The sequence below is a fragment of the Miscanthus floridulus genome, chromosome 7, assembly GCF_019320115.1.
Source record: "Miscanthus floridulus cultivar M001 chromosome 7, ASM1932011v1, whole genome shotgun sequence".
Classification (NCBI taxonomy): Eukaryota; Viridiplantae; Streptophyta; class Magnoliopsida; order Poales; family Poaceae; genus Miscanthus; species Miscanthus floridulus.
In genome coordinates this window covers 12,609,169-12,631,020 of record NC_089586.1, presented here as the reverse complement: position 1 = coordinate 12,631,020, position 21,852 = coordinate 12,609,169, and the positions used below count along the sequence as shown (strand labels likewise).

At 43.3% G+C, this 21,852-nt stretch overlaps 2 protein-coding genes and 1 pseudogene across 2 annotated transcripts; 2 read left to right on the top strand and 1 right to left on the bottom strand.

Annotated features, from left to right (window-relative positions):
- Positions 1–855: 855 nt before the first annotated feature.
- On the bottom strand, positions 856–2,407 carry LOC136462595 (pentatricopeptide repeat-containing protein At2g17670-like). Its single transcript, XM_066461679.1, has one exon. It carries the CDS (start codon positions 2,305–2,307, stop codon positions 1,156–1,158), a length of 1,152 nt encoding a protein of 383 aa, XP_066317776.1. The 5' UTR covers positions 2,308–2,407; the 3' UTR covers positions 856–1,155.
- A 4,601-nt stretch (positions 2,408–7,008) lies between these two features.
- On the top strand, positions 7,009–14,163 carry LOC136466534 (choline/ethanolaminephosphotransferase 1-like). The gene is made up of 18 exons (XM_066464973.1): positions 7,009–7,418; positions 8,300–8,309; positions 8,399–8,449; positions 8,605–8,682; positions 9,010–9,085; positions 9,168–9,190; positions 9,279–9,379; positions 10,970–11,064; positions 11,215–11,283; positions 11,488–11,557; positions 12,317–12,380; positions 12,461–12,501; positions 12,636–12,720; positions 12,997–13,059; positions 13,151–13,209; positions 13,296–13,348; positions 13,662–13,734; positions 13,814–14,163. The coding sequence occupies exons 1-18, from the start codon at positions 7,282–7,284 to the stop codon at positions 13,833–13,835; spliced, it is 1,170 nt and encodes a 389-aa protein (XP_066321070.1). The 5' UTR covers positions 7,009–7,281; the 3' UTR covers positions 13,836–14,163.
- Positions 14,164–19,488: 5,325 nt separating this feature from the next.
- LOC136466531 (GDSL esterase/lipase At5g55050-like) lies at positions 19,489–21,844 on the top strand (annotated as a pseudogene).
- The last annotated feature ends 8 nt before the right edge of the window (positions 21,845–21,852 follow it).

The following is a 21,852-nucleotide window of genomic DNA, read 5'->3' as shown; positions in this document are numbered from 1 at the left end:
AATTATATGCATTTTTTGAAAAGTACAAAACCGTTTAGACCGTTTAACTTCGTTTAAACACTGTGTAAACAGCATAAACGTTAAAGGAAGGGCGACCGTGTAAAGACCATTTACCATTTAGAAAAACATTGGTCTAGATTCATAGCAAAATAGATGTGCTATAAAAGTTAAAATAACTTATAATTTGAACGGTGAGAGTACAAAGTTGTGGATCTGTTTTCTTCTCTATGATTTTCGTATGAATTTTATTTTATATTCACCGGAGTCGATATATAAAAAGTTACGGCTTTTTTTAGATGAGCTGCACAGAAAATATAGAAAATCTTGTTAATTCAAGATGGCAGTAACCGGATAATCCGCATGACTATTACAGATTTACCATTTGTTTTCCACTCAGACAAATATTTAAAAAATAACAATTTGAATAATAATAGAAAATTAATAACGGATTCCTCCTCGATGAATCAGGAGCGCATCAGCCCACGCCATGGGCCTGAGGTTGTGGAAGAGCAGCCCGGAAGGGGAAGGCCCGGCCCACACTGTTGGAGTCGGTCGGAGGAACCGGATCGAGAGTTTTGTATTAGTAGTAGGTGTTAACCGTTACGGCCCTCCTCACCTACAAAGTCGAGGCTTTTACCAGTGTGCTATTAAAAAAGTTTGTAATTACGAATAAGTCATTAAAAAAATTGAGCTTCCATAAGTGCCATCATTCTGAACTTCTTTGCTCTCCAAGTCATTCCGTCTGTGTTATGTTGTTTTTTACCATTTGGCAGCCCTTACATATGGACCCGGTCAACGTAAACTTACATGTCCTGCCGAGACAGATTCTTATCTGAATCAACATCAGGAATATCTAAACCCTATGCAAGAACCTGGAAGAACAAAATAAAAACAGGACATTGATGTAACAAGAAATTATGAAGCAACTAACATTCCCAAGTGTTGACAGCACAGAAAATTATCAATTTTGATGTCTACATGCTCTGAGTGCTAGAAAACATCCAACCAAGCCAACATCTGAAAACTTGCTACTCATTTGGTTTAGCTATTGCAGTAGCATGTATACTGCTTTTGGCCCATGCAAAGACCAAACTCAGCAAGACAAAACATGCCACACGCGGCCTTGTCGTATGCATACTCTCCTTGCAGTTTGCGTCATGACTTCATCTTGTGCAGCCACTTGAGAGAGTTCTCAAGCTCAGAATACGCCGTCACCTCGGTGAAACTCTTGGTCTGAATCGCATAATCAAACACCTCATACGCGTCGGCGACGCTGCCCGATCGACACAGCGCCCTGACATAGGAGGCGTACGCCGGCGACTCAAGCTTCATCCCAGCCGCTAACATGGACTTGTACACCTCGACGGCCTTGTCCAGCTTCTTGTTCTTGCAGAGACCCATTAGCAGCGTGTTGTAGGTGCGCTCATTGGGCTGGCACCCCTTGGCCTCCATCTCCTCGAGTAGCTTCAGCGCCCCAAGCGCGTCGCCCTGGACGCACATCCCGTTCATGAGCGAGGTGTAGGTGATGACGTCCGGGAGGTGGCCTTCCGCGGCCATGGCGTCGAGGAAAGCCCTGGCCTTGGCGACCATCCTGGCGCGCGCAAGGCCGAAGATGAGCGTGTTGTAGGTGACGAGGTCGGGGTCGACGCCGTCGCCCCTCATCTGCCGGAACACCCTGAGGACGGCCCCGGGGTCGTCCGCCGCGACGTGCGCCTTCATGAGGGCGTTGTAGAGGTGCGCGTCGGCGCGGACGCCGTGGTCCCTGAGCACCGGGAGGACGCTGGAGATCTCGCGCAGCCCGCCGCGGTGGCACACGGCGTCGGCGAGCGCGAGCAGCGCCCCGCGCGGCGCCGGGTTGGGGCGCGGGGCGCCGTCCTCCTGGCCGGCGGGGTGGAGCTTGTCGAGGAGGCCCCGCGCGGCGAAGACGGAACGGGTGGTGGCGAGGCGGCGGAGGAGGAGCGCGAGGGAGTGCGTCGGCAGCGGCACGTCCGGCGGCGCGGAGAGGGCCAGGGCGGCCGCCGCGTCCACGTCCGCATCCGCCGCCAAGCGGATGGCGGCCGCGAGGTCGGCCGGCGTACGGATGGGCTTCCGCTCCTCCTGCACGGCCGGGGCGGCGGCGGGGGGCAGGGCTGTGGATCTTTTGGAGGTTCCGTGGGGCTTCTTGCGGGGTTTTGCAGGATTGGCGGGTGGGTGCGCGGGCGGAGGAGCACGCGGCGGCGGCGTGGAGGGAGAAGCCGCGTGGGGTCTGGGCTTTGGCTTGGGGATGAGGGCGAGGGGGAGCTTGGCGGCGTGCCGCACCTTCCCCATCCTGCGCGTCCCCTTGACCCCTTCCCGGGGGGCGCGCAACGGCGGCGACGAGGGCGGGAGGGAGAGGGGTTGGGTTTGTGCGGCGGCGAAGAGGAGCGGAGCCGGCGCCGCAGCGTGGAATGGTGGACAAGGCGAAGCTGTGCTGGGCTCCCCAGGTGGGCTGCGCTTGTAGCGATGTAGTTTCGGCCCAAGAAAGTTGGAGACGTGGGCTCGCTCGTCTGTCAGAAATGCTGGGCCGGACGGAGCTCCTTCTCATGCTCGAGAATTTTGGTTGGACAAAAACAAGGTGACATTCTCAAATCATTTATTCCACTCAAAAAAAAATCTCAAATCATTTATCTTTAGCATGTAGGTGCTCGGCAAAGTTTGTGGGCATGCGAGTAACCCACGAACTGATCCGTTGGGAATCCTTCTGAGCCTAAATTATGTGGGCAACCCGCATAGAGAAAGCCCATATGTGGGCTTATATTCATAGCTGCCTAGTCCTAGGTAAAATTTTCTTTAACTTTGAGTAAGATTTTAGAAAAAGAAATATATATCATAGACCTAAATTCCAAATAAATACATCACTAGTACAAACATACTTAGAAAAAATAACAAAACTGAGGTGTATAGATAAAGCAATTATAGGACTTGTTTTGGTTTTCTCGCTTTGAATTGTTGGGCGAGGTTACGACCTGTTTGGTGCGGCTCCTACGCTGGATCTTTACGTGGAGTCATACAAACAATATCACCCCGTGGATAGCGTTTCAACTCTCGTGCATGGAACCAAAGTTTGTTTTAGGCCCCGTTTGGCCGGGCTCCGACGGCTCCGGCTCCGGCCTGTTGGTTACTGGGCGGCCGACACCCGGCTATAGTGCAGGAGCCGGAGCCCACGGGAGCCCGGCCAAATGGGGCCTTAGTACGTGAAGCCAAAGATCAAAAGGTAGCTTCGCCAGAAGCCAAGAATGAAGCGATCCAGCTGGCTTAAGTTGGTTGATGAGCAGAAATTTTGTCAACACAAACGTCGAGGCGAGTTGGGTTCTAGTTGCACGTCTAAACAACTTGCCTCCATCAATGACTTATCGACCTGAGATGTGTACTTATTTCTGGAACGGAAGGAGTGTTTAGTTTGTCACCCAACGAGTAACACACGATAATTTAACTAGCAAAAATTCAAACACGCTCTAGACATTTGCACGCACGCATTGACCGGCGGTCCAAGGCGCAAGCATGACTTCTTTTAGCAGTACTATCTCCGTCCTGAAAAGAATGTAACTATAGGTTGCGTGACATAAAAAAATAGTTCATGTTTGACCAAGTTTTTAGTGAAAATTATTCATATTTATTGCTTTAAATTAATTTAATATAAAAATATATTTCATAATTAATCTAATTGTATTTATTTGATATCATAAACATAGATACTTTTTATTTATAATTAGTTAAACTTAATGTTTTAAAATGTAATACTATGCTCTCATACTCACTGATGGTGCCGGCCCTTAACGAAAAGGCGAGAGGCACTTTGCACGCGCACAGCGGCACAGGTCACCTGGCTCTCCTCGCTTCAAAATTCAGAATTCAGATCGGCCCCGCTGCTCTTCGTGCAACATATTCATCGGTTTCACGTGGTTCACACCACGACCCACCCCACTTGCTGCCTCGTAAATCACGAGACATGTCTACTACCCCTCGTTATGTACACACGTTTCCTCTAATAATTTAATTTACTACCGCTAGTTTTGTTACATTTTTTATTTTATTGTATATATAAAATCTCAGATAGTTTCCTTTGATACACAGTAGATTTGTGCTGCACTTGTACAACGTTTCCTCTAAGAATTTAATTTACGGGTCCATGTCACACCGGATGTTTGACACTAATTTTGAGCATTAAACATAAGCTAATTATAAAAACTAATTGCACAGATTAAGACTAATTTACAAGACGAATCTATTAAGCCTAATTAGTCCATGATTTGACAATGTGATGCTACGATAAACATATGCTAATAATGGATTATTTAGACTTAATAGACTCGTCTCGCGAATTAATCACAGCTTCAGTAATTAGTTTTATGATTAGTATCCGAAAACCCCATATGACACTTAGTGTGACACTTAATGTGACATCTCCTAGACTTTAGTCCCTAAATCTAAACATAGATAATTTTTTTCCTTGCCATGGCCTGTCAGTACTAGGGACCAGCCAGAGCCAGACGGGGTGGCTCCCGACCGGCCGTACTATCCGACAGCGCCAAATAGAAAAAACACCATGCACATCTACTAGTACCTCTCAGACTGACTTCAACCACTGCGACCCAAAATACATGATTTTTGAGGTAAAAAGTTTAATACTTATTTTTTATCTTCTTCAACAACAAGATAAAAAAACAGCATTTTCTATAAATAGATCTTTCAGAAGAGGATATTCAAATTTAAGTTATGTCTCTCTTAATACTTAAAATATACTCTAGATATTTATTTTAGGTTTGGCTTCCGTAACGAGTCTCCGACAGCCTCGGAGAGAGAAATGGGCCAAGTGGCAATAGAAAGTCACCTCCACGGTCCATGCCCGCCCATTGCCCATTGGTGGGTTCTTCTGCTTTCTGGTTGGCCGCTGGCCCGTGGTCCCGGTCGTGTCCGCCGGGCGCTGGCGACCGGAGTCTCCGGTCACCGACGGCGGCGGCGGCGGGCTCTGCAGTCTGCACCATACAAGAGACACGGGCTGCGAGGGACGCGGTTCCCATACATACGGTTACCGATTGTACTACTGCCACGTGGGCCCCACGGTCCCCGGGCCTACATGCTAGTCACCGCCTGCGCTTGCGCTTGCACTTGCACGCGCACATTCAGCCCAGACGGTTGCGTCGCGCACCCTCGCCTTCCCGCAAATTTCATTCGGCCTCCCGCTTCTCACATTTGCTAAAAAAAGAAAGAAACACAACACTTGCATATTTATTAAAGAAAGAAAAAATGGGAAAATAAAAGGAGAACGAAAAAGGAAATCATGAGGCACGGCACGGCAGGGTAGCAATTCTGTTCTCTAGCATTTCATCTATCTAATAATAGATTCTTTATTTTATTTTCTCTACAAATATAGATAGAAAGGTAATGATACCGTGCCCCAAACGTGCTAGATTTCTCTGTAAATAAAATAGAATTTATCTGTAAGGAATCTATGTCCCATCCGTGGAGTAGATGGGGGTTGGGGGAACAAATTGGAGAGCAATAATAGCAACTATACTCGCCCATGTGTTCAGTGTTTGGTCCCTCCTCCTTCATTTTTGGTTCTTTGGTTTCACAAATTTCTTATTCTCCGTGCGTTGCAACGAAAAAAAATTAATATCGCGATGATTCAAGTTTGAATATGTGTTGTACTATTGCAAAAATTGATACTTTGAGCTTGTTGTTCTCACATCATTCCATTTGTAACTAATCATCAATATAATATAAGTTTTGACGAAGCGTGAACAAATTGAATATAACTCGAGTTTTGATGTGAACAAATATAAACATCGAGTCTTGATTAGGACAACAAAAATTTAGTACATATAATCATTGGTCTAAGATAATCACATAATTAGGCCACTACTAAGATCCATGGCCCCTTTCACCTGCTTTTGTTGGATGTCTATAATGAATTATATTATTCAACATTTCATTGGCATTATTAATAGATCACATTAATGCAATCACAATTTGTTGGATGACACACCAACATCAGAGGTCCTAATCTTTTCCTAGACAACCTTTGAGAGCTCCCTCACTTCCTTGTGAATATGGCGAAGGCGACTTAACCAAAGACCTCCATCACCCACCAGTTTAGTTTCATTTTTTTGAACAAACTGGCAGGAGCTCTGCCTTTCAATTAAGCAGACAAAAACTTTGATATGACCTTGAGGTAAGTGGTGCACAACTCTTCTGAAAATTCTGAGAGTATCTGACATGGTAATCTGGTTAGGAAACATGTAGAGCTAAACCAACCTGCATTAGAAGCAAAGGCAGATCACAACCATTGCTATGTACCGCTTACCCCCAAATTTGAATAAATGGCATCATTTCTCCACGCCCCTTGCTCATTTCTTCGGGTGCAAGCCTCCTCACTCCCCGGGTGTCTTGAATTGGTCCGGGTGCAATCCTGTTGACTCTGTTAAGAAACAGTCTGCTTATTCTAATTATTTACCCTATAGATAGAAAAAGATACCGTGTCCCAAATGTGCTAGGTTTCTCTATGTAAAATAGAATTATCTATAAGGAATCCATGGGGTAGATGGGGAATAAATTGGAGAGCAATAATATCAACTACTCACGCATGTGTTTCAGTGTTTGTTTGGTCCCTCCTCCTTCAATTCCACTTGTCTAGTTTCACAAATTTCTTTTTAGCCACTACATCCCAAATAATATTTTTTCCACTAAGAAATACACACGTATTTCCTTAAGCCGTGAAAAAAGAAATAGACTTCCATATTTATTCTCTCTCTCTATATGTCTATCTACTAAAAAGACCCAACGTACTGCATTCCTGTCGAGTACGGAATACGCACGGTACATTCTCCGCGATGAAGAATACCCCAAGTCAGAATAACTTTTTCTCTATTTTTCTTTTTTCCTGAAAGTGACGCGGAATAAATAGGAAAAGCACATGTGCCCTGGTGGACCCGACACTAATACGACGCAAGCGGAAGGACCAAACCGCAAAACCGCACGGTTCCCTTCCATTCATTCAAGTCCTCCTCTCCTTCCCTCGTCCCTGTCAGACCATCGTCCCCCACGCTGTGACCCAACCGGGGCGCCGGCGGTCTCTCTCGGCCCCGCTAGATCCCGCCCCAATCACCACACGGCACGCCGCCTCCCGCTCCCACGCACGCGTGCTCCTCTTCCTCGCTTCTTTCTTTCCTTCCCTCCTTCCGGGAGCCGAGCGGGGGGATTCGGATTTGGGGATTGCTGTCTGTCCTGTGCGTGCCACGAAGAAGACGAGGGCGGAGGGAGATGGGTTACATTGGCCACCACGGCGTCGCCACGCTGCGGCGCTACAAGTACAGCGGCGTCGACCACTCGCTCGTCGCCAAGTACATCCTCCAGCCCTTCTGGTCCCGATTCGTCAACATCTTCCCGCTTTGGTTCCCGTAAGCACCTCCTCGCCTCTCCGCCCCTCTCTCTCCCTCTCTCTTTGATTCTTGCTTCCCCGGCCGTCCGTGCCAACCTCCAGCTCTCCCCCGTTGCTGAATGGCGTCATGAGAATGATTGGTTTTCCGGCAACAAGCTAAACTTGTTTTCAGACCCCGGTGGTGGTGCTGGCTGCGCCTGCCTCCACCATCTTGCTGCCATTCTGTTCCTATTGGCCACACTGTCCTGATCTGGTTTTGATTCATTGTATACCGACATCTCCAGTCACCGCATATCTGTGTGGCATCTGGCATGTGTGTGATTTGATTTGGGCAGTTCGAGCTTACCTGGCACTAATGTTCTGTAACTCCGAGTCCCAACCTTTAGCTTAGCCTGAGGAATCATCTTTAGCTTTGGTGAGCATCCTCCAGGGGCTGCTCACAGCCATAGAACAACGGCTTTTGCTTAGTGGTACCATCTTGTAAAGCTGGAAAAGCCTGGCTCTCATATATTCTGTAACCCTGTTCTTCCGGATTAGTTTAGGAGCCGTGCCTTCAATGTGGCATCTGAGGATTATGCTGACCCATGTACTTTAACGCCGTCATTTTGACTTTATGCGATAGTGACTAAATCAAGCCTTGCCATTCTTTGAACCTGCTGTTCAGTTGCTTCCTTGGTTAATGGAAATGGGGTATGCCTTGATTTTTTTAAAGTATCCTGTCATTTGCTGTTTACCTGCCAAGTTTACCGCTCCGATGAAGTAAGTAACGTTTGCATTCTTCCTTCAAGCTAATGCTTGCACACATCAAGTTGTTGCTTCTTTTTCCTAGTTATTATCTGCGCTGAGTGCTAACCTTATCTTTTTTATTTATTTTTTGGTTGATGCTGGGATGATCTGCAGACCAAACATGGTGAGAGTTCAATTCACATGCTGCTACAATGAACTATGCTTCTTTTGTTGAAATCCTGATAGAAAGTATTGATGCATTTTTTTTTTCAGATTACATTGACAGGTTTCATGTTTCTACTGACATCGGCATTCCTTGGCTTTGTAAGTATCTTACTGCAGTAAAGCTTTCAATACATATGATACTGTATTGTTCTTACATATATATATGCGAGTTTTTCTTTCTTTATGATCATAGTACTACAATACTAATAATTCAGAAAGCTTGAGCCTTATTACTGCTTCCATTCTACGTGCAGTTATATTCACCACATCTAGATACAGCACCCCCCAGATGGGTTCACCTTGCTCATGGACTGCTTCTCTTCCTTTATCAGGTTTGTCAATCTTTATGTGCTCACCCAAATACGCATTGCTCTACTGCCATATTTTCCCTTCACATCCTAACACAAGCCTGGCATTCAGCTAGTACTCTAATTTGTCAATCTGCACTTCTAGCACTTTTTTTTTAATTCAAGGCATCTACTGACCCATGGTATCTAGGTTTTCGTAATCAATTTTGTGGATCTTAGGATCCCTAAACATCTTTCTGAACATCTGATTGGGTTTTCTGGTTTTCCTGGGATCTAAGCTTCATTTTTTTAATTGAAATATCATGTCAAACCTTCCACTTTTTTTGTTTACATGGAATGGTGTTTATGCAGACTTTTGATGCTGTGGATGGAAAACAAGCAAGGCGTACCAACTCATCAAGTCCTCTAGGCGAACTTTTTGACCACGGTAATCTCCAGTTGGAATTTAAGCTGGTGTACTCAGTTTTAAGAAATCTCGTATGATGCTGACAAGTTTGCATCCTGTGCAGGATGTGATGCACTTGCCTGTGCTGTAAGGCCCACCTGTCAATCTTTTTTCTTTCAATTGCAATGTTTTGGAAATTTTTGTGAGCTGATTATTTTTTTATTTTATCTATTAGTTTGAGTCCTTGGCTTTTGGAAGCACGGCAATGTGTGGAAAGGCTGCCTTCTGGTTTTGGTTCATTTCAGCTGTCCCATTTTACTTCGCAACCTGGGAACAGTGAGTTCTTGTGTTCTTGCCTTGCCCACCAGCGACGAATGAAACATCAAGCTGTTGTAGGATCAATCATTGTTCTAAACTAATTTGCACGCTTAATACCTTTTATATTACTCCCTCTGTTCCAAATTATAAGTCGCTTTGACTTTTTTTGGTACATCCATTTCGCTACGCATCTAGATATAACAATATGTCTAGATACATAGCAAAATGGATGAACCAGAAAAGTCAAAGCGACTTATAATTTGGAACAGAGGTAGTATATATATCTTGCCAAATGGGTCATAGTTCTTTAGATCAATGCCTCCCACTGTCCCACGTGACTCTTAAGTCTTCTGGAGGCTCTCTTTTTTTAAAAAAAACCAAACACATTATATTTCCCTTTATTATCCTGTATGAACCTCAAAACTTGATTTCTTACTTTTGTTCTAGTGGTTCATTTGGTCCTGTGCTGTTGTGCATAATATATGTTGTTGCATGGGAAGTGCTTCAATGCTTTCTGGAAAGTGAAAACACACTTGTGTAATTATAAATAGGGATATAATGCAGCTACCCTTGGTGTATGCTTTTCGCTGACGATGTAGTGCTAGTTGATGAAAGCCGGACAGGAGTGAATCAGAAACTGGAGTTATGGTGGGAGACTTTGGAGTCCAAAGGTTTTAGACTCAGTAGAACTAAAATTGAGTATATGAGATGTGACTTCGGCACTACTACTCGGGAGGAGGAAGATATTAGTTTGGAAGGTCAAGTAGTGCCTAGGAAGGATACCTTTCGATATTTAGGATTAATGCTACAGAGAGACGGGGATATTGATGAAGATGTTAGCCATATAATCAAAGAGGGTGGATGAAGTGGCGCCAAGCATTTGGTGTCCTATGTGACAAAAGGGTACCACAGAAGCTAAAAGGCAAGTTTTATAGAACGGCGATTAGACCTGCTATATTGTATGGTGCAGAATGTTGGCCTACGAAAAGACGACATGTTCAATAGATAAGTGTCGCGGAAACGTGTATGTTGCGTTGGATTTGCGGTCATACAAGAAGGGATCGAGTTCGGAACGATGATATACGTGATAGATTAGGGGTAGCACCAATTGAAGAAAAGCTTGTTCAACACCGGTTGAGATGGTTTGGACATGTCCAACGGAGACCTCCAGAGGCACCGGTGCGTAGTGGAATCCTAAGCCAGGATAGTAACGTGAAGAGAGGCAGATGAAGACCGAAGTTGACTTGGGTAGAGGCAATAAAAGGAGACTTGAAAGGATGGAATATACCCAAAGACTTAGCCTTAGATAGGAGTGCTTGGAAAACAGCTATTCACGTGCCTGAACCTTGATTGTTTCTGCTGGGTTTCAACTCTAGCCTATCCCAACTTGTTTTGGACTTAAAGGCTTTGTTGTTGTTGTATATAATGCAGCTACCCACTATTCTGCTGAGATTTGCACAACTTAGCTTCTGCAAGTGCAAAGCACTACTGTCAAGCTTCACAACTATATACATTTTGTTGTTTATCTTGGTGATTTCTTTTCTATTTTTTGTTGAAATGATTTCTTGTTTTCTCCTGTATTACTTCATTTTTCATTGCTCTGTGCAGCTTTTTTACAAATATACTTATTCTTCCTATAGTCAATGGACCAACTGAAGGCCTTATGCTGATCTACTTGTGCCATTTTTTCACCTTTTTCACAGGTATAATTTCGTTTAAACTGTCAATTTTCATGCTTATAAGGTCCCTGTTGAACTTTAAATAAGGGGTCTTCCTCTGTTAATTCACTGTGCATATGTATTTACACAAAGCCATGTGGTTTGTGGTATTTATAGCTCATCTTTACTTTGTAGGAGCTGAGTGGTGGGCACAGGATTTTCAGAAATCAATGCCCCTACTGGGTTGGGTGCCTCTTATTTCTGGTATGGATGCTACCACACTAATGATTTCTTTTTGTATTATATTATCATACTGTCATCAATTTTCTTTGATTTTAGCACCATCTATATCACATGTTCCTGGCGTTTTTCTTCCTCTTAATACTCTGTGAAAGCTTCATTGTGAAATCAGAAGACAAATTGACTCTACCTATACTGATGTTTTACGCTCATTGCCTCTTTCCCCAGAAATCCCGGTGTATGACATTGTGCTGTGTCTTATGATTGCTTTTGCTGTAATCCCAACAATTGGATCTAAGTAAGTACTGTGTGACAACATGTATTATTTTCAACTGGTATTTTGTGCTATGTGGTGTTCTATATCATTTTCTGTATATTATATGTCCCTGTAATCTTATTTGGAAAGCCCTCTAAAATTACATTCTCTGTTATATTGTTTGTCAGTTTTGAAGTCCAAAGAAACAATAAGCATATTTTTATCTGTATTTCTGTATATATTGTTTCATATGTAAGATTAATTTATCTTTCCGATAAAAAAGGAATAGTTTAATCTTTAATTGATGTCTGGCTATGAAGTGAAATTACAGTTGCAAAATGGACCACCTGATAGTGCCAGAGCTAGTTAATGTTGCAAATGAACCAATTGAATGAATTGATACCCTTTTAGCTGATACATGTTTCTGTACAATATATCCAAAGCACCTCCTATCATACCAAGTGATTTTAAGCTCTAGTTGAAGTCATTATCAGACTAGTGCAGAAGGCACCTAAGTTTAGTTTGTCTACAAATGGAAAGGCACAATGGACCAACTGCTGAATTATGTACTGTTTTGGTGCTTAAGCATAAGCATACACATTGCATCTAAGATCTAGGTCTTGGACTCTTGGTTAGATGCTCTAGTACCTTTTTGAATCGCTAGTGAAGCAAGTATTGCCGATCTAGTGGAACAATACCTCATTTACTTAATGCTTGATCTTGTTATGTTTTTATAATGTTGAAATTTTTATCATTGAAATATAATAGAAGGTTGATAAAGTTAATGTTGCAACTGTACAGCATTCACAATGTATATAAAGTCGTTGAAGCAAGAAAAGGAAGCATGGTGCTGGCACTAGCCATGGTAATCTCTAAATTTATCTCCTTTTTTTTCGTACTGTTGTGATTCTCTTTCATTCATCTGATATTCTTCATTTGTGTCAGCTCTTTCCTTTTGGTTTGCTCTTGGCTGGAGTTCTTGTCTGGTAAGGCTTTTGAGGCCCTTCCTTGCTTCATGTGTATGCCATGCATCACTACCAAGAGATCTGAACTGGGCAATCTAAGCTACCAGTTTAGTAGCCTCTAGTATATCACTGAAGGATATTGCATGTTTATGCAGGTCCTACCTTTCTCCTTCAGATATAATGAGAAATCAACCACATTTGCTAATTATTGGAACTGGTTTTGCATTTGGATTTCTTGTGGTAAGGCCAATTGTTGTAACTGGTTTTGTATTGCATTTGTACAATCAATGCCTTCTGTAGCTGTGTCCTTTTCTTTGCTTCTTTGTGTATATGATCATTTGTAAATGACACTTTCCTGTTAAAGACTTGAGAGCATTGTGTCCTTATGCAAAAATATAGTTTAGACTCTGAACTCTCATGCTGATTTTATTTTGCTCTTATAGATGCCCTTTTTCAGATACTGTCGTGCAGTAAAAATATGAACATTACTTGATATCTGCTTATATTGCTCCACAGGGAAGAATGATTCTGGCTCACTTATGTGATGAACCCAAAGGTCTGAAAACAGGGATGTGCATGGTACTTGCTTGCAAAGCCGAATCATCCCTTTTCTCTTTTACACCATCCTCATTTATGGCCTTGCTAAAAAATCGTCTTCGTCCTTCTACAGTCCCTTGCGTATTTTCCATTTGCAATTGCAAATGCGCTGACTGCCCGGCTTTATGATGGGTTTGTGCCTAGATACCTTCTTCTTTTTGTAATTTGCAATAATAATTTCATTGTCCTTCTAATTTTATGGTCATTGGTTGTTGCAGAAATCCCTTCGTTGATGAGCAGCTAGTTCTCCTGATGTACTGCTTATTTACAGGTACTGCGTTATTTATTCTCGTGATTATCTTTTGTAGCAACAAGAGGGCAGTTGTGCGCCAAAGTACTTGTTTGGTGTGTGTTTGTTGCTCAAGAGCAATATTCCTTTTGGTGTGGAAGACTAAACCTGCTAAATCATCATGATTAGAGTGTTTCTGGTTGATGGTTTGAAAACTTTAGATCAGTAGCTCAAAGCTTACCATTACATCAAATTGACCACATTCAGAAATTCATTGACTGTAGGTTTGTCGCTCATCTTACCTTGTAAGAGCACCTGGACTCTGATCTGACCTTTTTTTTCCCGAATTTTGCAGTGGCTCTGTACATGCATTTTGCTACGTCTGTTATTCATGAGATCACCAATGCGCTTGGGATTCATTGCTTCAGGTTTTTAATCCTCATTACCATCATCTTTTGCACATGTTTGAATGATAAGTTGGTTGACACAATGTTGGTCTCGTGACAGGATCACTAGGAAAAAGGCATAGTTGTCCATCCATGGGCATCAGTGTTGCCCTGGATTGTAATCAATCAATAGTGGTGCCTGCCAGACAAGCAACTTTTCATAATTATCTCCATTATACGTGGATGCTGCTTCCCGAATCACGTTTGCATCTTCCATTACGGGGATGGTGCCCCCCCTGAAAATTCACATCAGCATGAAGAACTCTTGCGGATGAGAAAACAGTGTATTTTTTAAACAATTAGTAACAGCATGTTGTATCTTACCTTGAGCATGTGCTCATGTAATGCTCGGCAAAAATTTTGTGGAATTTGTTGAGCTGGCTGATAGTGATATATTGCAAATTAAGAATTGCTCGGTACTGTTAAAGGAATGGCCCTTCATGCATTTTTTGTGTGCTATATTTTTGCACAATGCATTACCCATGTTATTTTCTTTTGTTTGTAGGAGGTTGTCTGCGTTATTTTAAGAAGCCTGTTGGTTTCATCTGTTTCTGATTGAATTTTTATTATGCAAGTTTGGAGCAATGTGTGAAAAATATCAGTCCCCTTGTGTGAAAAATGTTTCAGCTGAGCAAGTTTGGAGCAACTATTGTCGTGGAAAAATACTTAATAACCTAATAAACATAATGTAGATAGACACTAGAAAGTATTTGTCGAAATCGTGAAAACCATGAAATATAACGCGACAGGTCCGCATCCGGCGCCAAAGCCAAGCAAACACAACTAAAGCACCCATCAGTCAGCTCAGCCCATTCTAGGCTGATTTATCATTTATTAATGATTCATGTTGGTGTGATGGGGCAGCAGCATCTCAACTGAAGCACTTTTATTGTCACAAAAAAAAAAAAAAAAAAAAAAACTGAAGCACTTTTGCTTCCTAGTTGAAAAGTCTAAACTCAAAAGCTCTTCACCGGATCTACAAAGTTCCAAGAAGTAAAAACTGCGCTGCACACTCGTTAACCCCATCAGACAGAGAATGTGATGTGGTACTCTTCTACCACCTTCTCCTGCGCTAATCCCCGCCACTCTACATTTTGTTAGAGATCATGTTCTTCGGCACACACAAGCACAACCACAAACAGGGTGAACACAGAGTTAGGAGGAACACGGAGGTGAACACAGAGGTGGGAGGAAGAGGGAGCTTTATGTGAAAAATGTTTTTGTCATGCGCCACAGGACAATTTTCCCCAAGTTTCTTCACAGGAATCATTTCCTCATTCTCCGCGATTCCCTATGTCAAGTGTCATATATTAGTATGTATATTGGCATGCTGACATGTGTTCAGTCAACTTCAGAAGGCAGGAACAAATTTCAGGCGTATAGATGATCATACCTTGAGACTGTTCCAAATGCACCTTTACCAAGTTCTAGCTCAGGAGAAAAATCATTTGTGATTTGCTTCAGAAAGCTTGCAGGTATATCCTTGGGCAACGTGCTTAGAAGACTAGACGTGGTGTTAGTAGTCATCTCTGAAGATTTAGAAAGTTGTGATCTGAGCGACAGCAAGACACAGCACGGGAGGAGGGGGACAAGACCCCCCAAGTCCATAAAGTTTTTACTGGAAAATATTACATTTTGTTAGAAATCACGTTCTTCGGCACATACAATCACAAGCACAAACAGGGTGAACACAGAGTTGGGAGCGACAGGGAGGTGAACACAGAGTTGGGAGGAAAAGGGAGCTTTTCTGTATTTCACTTTCACTTTCATTCAGTTACAGCTGTGAAAAAGGACCTCCTATATATAGCAAAGGAGGCTAGGTAAAAACTCTGCTATAGCCATGTGCGCTCCTAATATCACAACAAAAAACATTTATTCAACAACTTAATAATCTACATTTATATTAAGGAGATCGTAACAAAAATCTTGTCATATATTTTTTATGCTTTTTAGACAATAAAAAAATTAGACAATAAAAAAATTAGACAATAAAAAAACACAAAACACAACTAGAACAAAATATTTTCGTTCATCTAAACTTGTTTTCCTACCATATTGGGGTGCATTTCGCTAATTTTAGGTTCATTGAACGGCATTATTATTATATGTCGACTTTCTATCTCTTTTGCGGATCACGATGTAGATGAAGACGTTTACATACATGCACGCATACTTGCCTCCAATAAAAGCATGCGTGGGACTTCCGCAAGACTGAGCTGATAGGTCTCAAGATTGATCAATTACCACATACATCGTTATTACGGATACGTCGCCTACTGCTAAAAGAATAATGTCGTTAAGTCAAGGATTTGACAACCCATCAGATTCCATTATTTCATCACAAAGATTTTAATCAGCCGAGCTACGTTCAATTTGCTTATATCCATGCTCGTTGCTACCTCCCCAGTGTATAATTGATGGCTTCGCCACTGCTTCTGTTGGGTTTGCATCCGTCTTACTATGACACTCTTCTTCTAAGTACACCAATATAGGCACCGACCAATACGTCACAAATACCTTAATTAATCTTCTCCAAACATGGAAACTCATAAAAAAAAGGCTTGCATTGGTGGTATGTATTTTCACTGTGCTACGGCAAAAAAAAAAAACGATGCTTAACTTTTATATACCCATCAAAATGGAACGCAGAAGGCGAGCTCACTCGCTGTGTTGGGCACGGGAGGTGTAGCGCTGATGTTTCGGCCCAAGTAATGATCTGTGGGCTTTGTTGGGGCGTGGGTTCGCTCGCTTGTAAGAACTACTGGGCCGCAGGGAGCTCCTTCTCTTGGGCTGAGTTTCAGGCATATGCAACATGCTCGAGACCTCGGGACATTCTGAAATCATTTTTTTTTCGAAAGGTTTGTTCTGAAATCATTTATCTTCGGAGCGTTGAGACAAAATTGGACAGAATAAAAAAATATATTCATGATCTCTCTCGGGTAGTTTCTATGATCCATTTTAAAAAATGCGTTAGCATCTATAGGTTCAAATAAATAAACTATCAAAACATATCCAATCCATAATTTTTCGATAATGCTCTGTCCAGGATGTCGGGCCGCGATGCCCACGAGGCTTTCTTATCCGCTCCTACACGACATCGCTCGCACCACTCGCTCGCATCGCAAAAAAGAAACCATTGACGCGCACTCCGCTTTGTACCCGCGGCCGCCGCTCCCACCCCCGCAGGTCCACGCCGCTGGCTTCGCACTGTCCGTGTCTCTGCCCCAACTTCCCCTTCCTCTCTCTCCCGACGTGGCCCAAAGCGCGGCCACCTCCGCGCGCTGCGCATGGCTGGCCCGGCGGTGACCTAGCCGTGCGGCGCAGCCCCCCGACGGGGTGGCCACTCGCCCGTATCGCACGTTGCGCGCCTCTGCCCCACTCTGCCTCGCTGCTCCTTCCACCACATCCACTGCGCGCGCGAGAGATCCAATGGTGGTGGGGACTGCGGCGCCGGCAACAGGGGTTGTGGGGGGCTGCGTGTCAAGCCCACAATACCAACGGTCACAAACGGGTCCCCACCGGCCTCGTAGTAGGTGGAGTCCATCTGGTCGATGGTGGTGACGGCGCGGCTGCCTCCGGTGAACTCCACACGCCGGCGAGCCACCATTTTGCAAGTAGCAAGGAGATGCTGCGATGTGCTGAAAACGCATGTTGCAAGCATATGTTTCAAGTGTTTCGGATGTTTCAGAGGTATGTTGCAATTGTTTCTGATGAATGTTGCAAAAATATATCAGAATGTTGCACATGTTGTAATAGTTGTACACGTATGTTGTAAATGTCTGTTCCTAATGTTTCATTTGTGTTTTTGGATGTATTGTTGCAAATGTGTTTTCTAGATGTTGCATACGTTTCCACATATGCTGCAATTATCTGGATATTGCGTATGCTTGCAATGGTTTTCAAGTTGTTTTCATGTTTTGCAAGTGTTTCAGAAGCATGCTTAAGTGTTTCATTTATCTTCCGACGTATGTTGCAAGTGTTGCATGTAGATATTTCAAAGGTAGATCGGGTGTTGTAAATGTTGCAATGCGTGTGATAAGCGGAGGGGATGCTAGTGCCCTCCCCCCGCGCGGTCTGGTAGTGTGGGCGGCGTTCGGGTGGCGCGGGCCCTGCATGGGCACGTGAAAACCTAGGCGCAGACGGGGCGTACTAGTTTTTGTTTGTTTGTGCGAGTGCGAGCATGGATTACTGGTGCGAGCGCGGATGTCCGAACGCGGGCCTCAGGCCGGATGTCCGGACACTAGTCGTCCCCATAATTTTTAGATGGTGTTTTTTTTCATATATAGACACATAAAGTCAAGTTATATCAAGGCCAGCTGATTCGTAATCATTATGCATGCGCGTATAGCATGCTTCAGTCACAGAAATCACGATAGCATAGAGATGGTAACACAGGGGCATGCTTGTGTTCAAATAATGAGGATGTGTTCTTAGAAGTTTACCAGAAGATAGTAGTATATAATGTTGAAGCCAAAACAAGCATTGGGACAGCCCTTACCAAGAGAATAACTCCAGTTTTAAATTATCCCAATGACAGCATCTCAATCCCCTGCATAATTGAAGTGCAAAGGCTCTGGTAAACTAAAAATAGATCCTGCTGGTCATTCATTTGTGGATATTGGAAGGACAAAAAAAGATAGGGGGAATTCCTTGAGTGCTATTAAAAAAGATCGCAAGGCCCTGTGAGCTCCTGAAAAAGTTCTGCGGTCTTCAACGCCATCGCTCTAACTTTTTTGTGCCTTCCATGCCACTGCCGTCAGTTTGGGCTCTAACACCGTCAAACTGCAGGTGTGAAAAGTCAAAAATACCCTTAAGTCTAAATATGTCATTAATTTTTTTGAACATCTTAACAACTTCAAATGAAAAAACTCAAAACTAGAAAGTTATAGATCTCGTCGAGATCTATAATTTTCATATAAAAATTATCTTCATTTAATTCCACAAAAAAGATATGATTTTTCTAAGATATATTAATCATATCAAATCATATTTTTTTTGCGGAATTAAATGAAGATAATTTTTATATGAAAATTATAGATCTCGACGAGATCTACAACTTTCTAGTTTTGAGTTTTTTCATTTGAAGTCGTTAAAATGCTAAAAAAAATTAATGACATATTTAAACTTAAGGGTATTTTTGACTTTTCACACCTGTAGTTTGACGGTGTTAGAGCCCAAACTGACGGCAGTGGCATGGAGGGCACAAAAAAGTTGGAGCAGCGACGCTGAAAACCGCAGAATTTTTCCAGGATACTCCCTTCACCTTCAGTCATGAATATTTGGCACTTGGGACAAGGTTCAATCAAACTACTGAAACTTTGATCGGATATAGCATTTGAAAACATAAAAGCATGGGTGCGTTCTAAAATTAGTTCCATTAAATTCATTGGTATATTCTAATTCCAGTGAAAAAATATTTGTCAAAATCGGCTCTTGAAAAATCATGGAAAAATAATGCGACCAGAGGGAGCAGATGATTCAGTTCTCTTAGGCCCTCCTTTGGAATGTGGAATTGTTTTCATATTTCCTGTGGAAATAAACCGATTAATGTAAAATTTTCATTACATGATTTCTATGAAAAACTTGCGTTCTAAAGGGTGTTATCCTCAGAACGACTTGTCATCATCTCAAGAATCCGAATTCTATTCTTATGGCCTTTTGAAAGAAACTAGTACAGTACCAAAAAGCATGAATAGGTAACAGAGCAGCAAGTCACTGACCATGAGGAGTCGCACTGCCAATGGCATTACTAGCAGTAGCACAAACGGAACACGACAGCTAATGATCAATTCATTCGGTTAGTTGTGTGTTTATATTTACTTTACTTACCTCTGGCAAATAAATTGGTGCAATCACATCACATCTATATAAATTTGCTCACATGCTCTCTGGATTCGACAGCATCGTGCAACACAGTGACAGACACACTACTCCGGTCGTTGGCCGTGGCCATCCATGGCTGTGCAACGAGCTGCGCTGCACGGGATGCTTCTTCTGGCGGTGGCGGCGAGCGGTGCCGCGGCGGCGAAGGTCCCGGCGGTGTACGTCTTCGGCGACTCCACTGCCGACGTGGGTAACAACGACTACCTGCCGTGGAGCATCGCCAGGGCCGACTTCCCTCACAACGGCGTGGACTTCCCCGGCGGCAGGCCCACCGGCAGGTTCAGCAACGGCCTCATCGGCGCGGACTTCCTGGGTCAGTACTGATAACTGCAATGCGTGTGCAGACATCTCACAAACAATGCTGCAAAAGGACTTATAAGTTTACAGCAGCTAATATTAATTTCTGACAGAAAAAAAAGTTATGATGATAGAGTACCTTATGTTCTTGTAGTATTGTTTTGACAAAACTTGCAGCCATTGCTATGGGGTTCAGCGGGAGCCCACCACCTTACCTGTCTCTCATGGCGGCCACTGCTGCCAACAGCAGCAGTGAGGTGACGAGGAACACGACGATGGCAGCTGCAGCAGCCTACATGAGCGGAGCCAACTTCGCTTCTGCAGGCTCTGGTCTTCTTGATTCCACTGTATGTCTATCTCTACTGTACATTTGTTTTCACTTTGCATCAAATTCTTTTGTCTTTTGGTTTGGGACATATAAATCTTGCTTCAGTAGATACTATATTCTCAAGTAAGAATCATGCTCCAGTTTCTGACTAGACAAATCTCTCAATTAGCTTAGTTTTGCTGTCTAGGAAGCTTATTAGGCAATTTAATTCTTAAAAAACAAAAGGTGTTTTTAGCAAATTTTGGCTTATTAGGCTGCCTTTATGGTACACTTCAACTTTACACTTCAAGTACTATGTATGTGTAATGTGTGTCATCACTGCACACACTTTAGATAACTTTAATTGCATCCGTACATCAAGTGATGAGTTACTACATAAAGTTGGAAAAAGATCGTTCACAGAAGTTCAACCATTTATAACAACTTTTGTACTCAGCTCATAAATTCAGTGAAGCACGCTTGGGCCTGTCAAGACATTTTTTCCTTTTCAAATTAAATCACTAGTACAATCAGCATTACCAAGTAACAACATGATTGCTGCTTCGAAGAAAAACACTAACATCAAGGTCCAAATGGTCATTATGCCAGGGTTCTACAATCAGCATGACCCAGCAGATAGGGTACTTCTCAGACCTTAAAGACCAGATGTCAAACAGATTGAGTGCTGGCAAAGTGGCGGACTCGCTGTCAAAATCCATCTTCCTCATAAGCGCCGGATCCAATGATGCATTTGACTTCTTCTCACAGAACAGATCACCAGACTCCACTGCAATTCAGCAATTCTCTGAAGCTATGATCTCCACGTATGATAGCCATGTCAAAGTAAGAACTCTGGCCTATACTCTTCAACACAGAGAAATCCATATGCTGTGGTGCCTAGCAAGCAACTCAGCCTTTGAGATATTCTTTTCAACTCTGACTCGCTACTCAACTGACATGCTGACAAACCAGTCGATGCTTTATTATTCACTATAACTGTATGCTCGTTGTGCAGACATTATACCATTTGGGAGCGAGGAAATTCGCTGTGATCAACGTGCCACTGATTGGGTGCTGTCCATACCTGAGAAGTCAGAACCCAACAGGAGAATGTGTTGAGCAATTGAATCAGATAGCCAAGAGCCTGAATGATGGAATCAAGGACCTGTTCAGCAATCTCAGCACAGAAATGCAGGGCATGAAGCACTCCATTGGCAGTGCTTATCAGCTTGTCTCTAGTCTGATTCAAAACCCACATGCCGCTGGTAAGTTGCAACAACTGAGCAGGACAGCAGGAGCATTCTAGATATGAAACCACGCATGCCAGTGATTAGCCGCCTCTTTCTCCAGTATATTTGCAGATTTGCTCACTTTCTGCCTGCAGGGTTGGAGGAAGTGAAGAGTGCATGCTGCGGTGGTGGCAGGTTCAATGCTGAGATAGGGTGCACCCCCATCTCCAGCTGCTGCAGTGATCGCAGCAAATACCTCTTCTGGGACCTGCTGCACCCTACCCAAGCTACCTCTAAGTTTGCGGGACTTGCCTTCTACGATGGACCAGCACAGTTTGTCGGTCCCATCAGCATCAAGCAGCTAGTTGAGGCATAATACTCCAA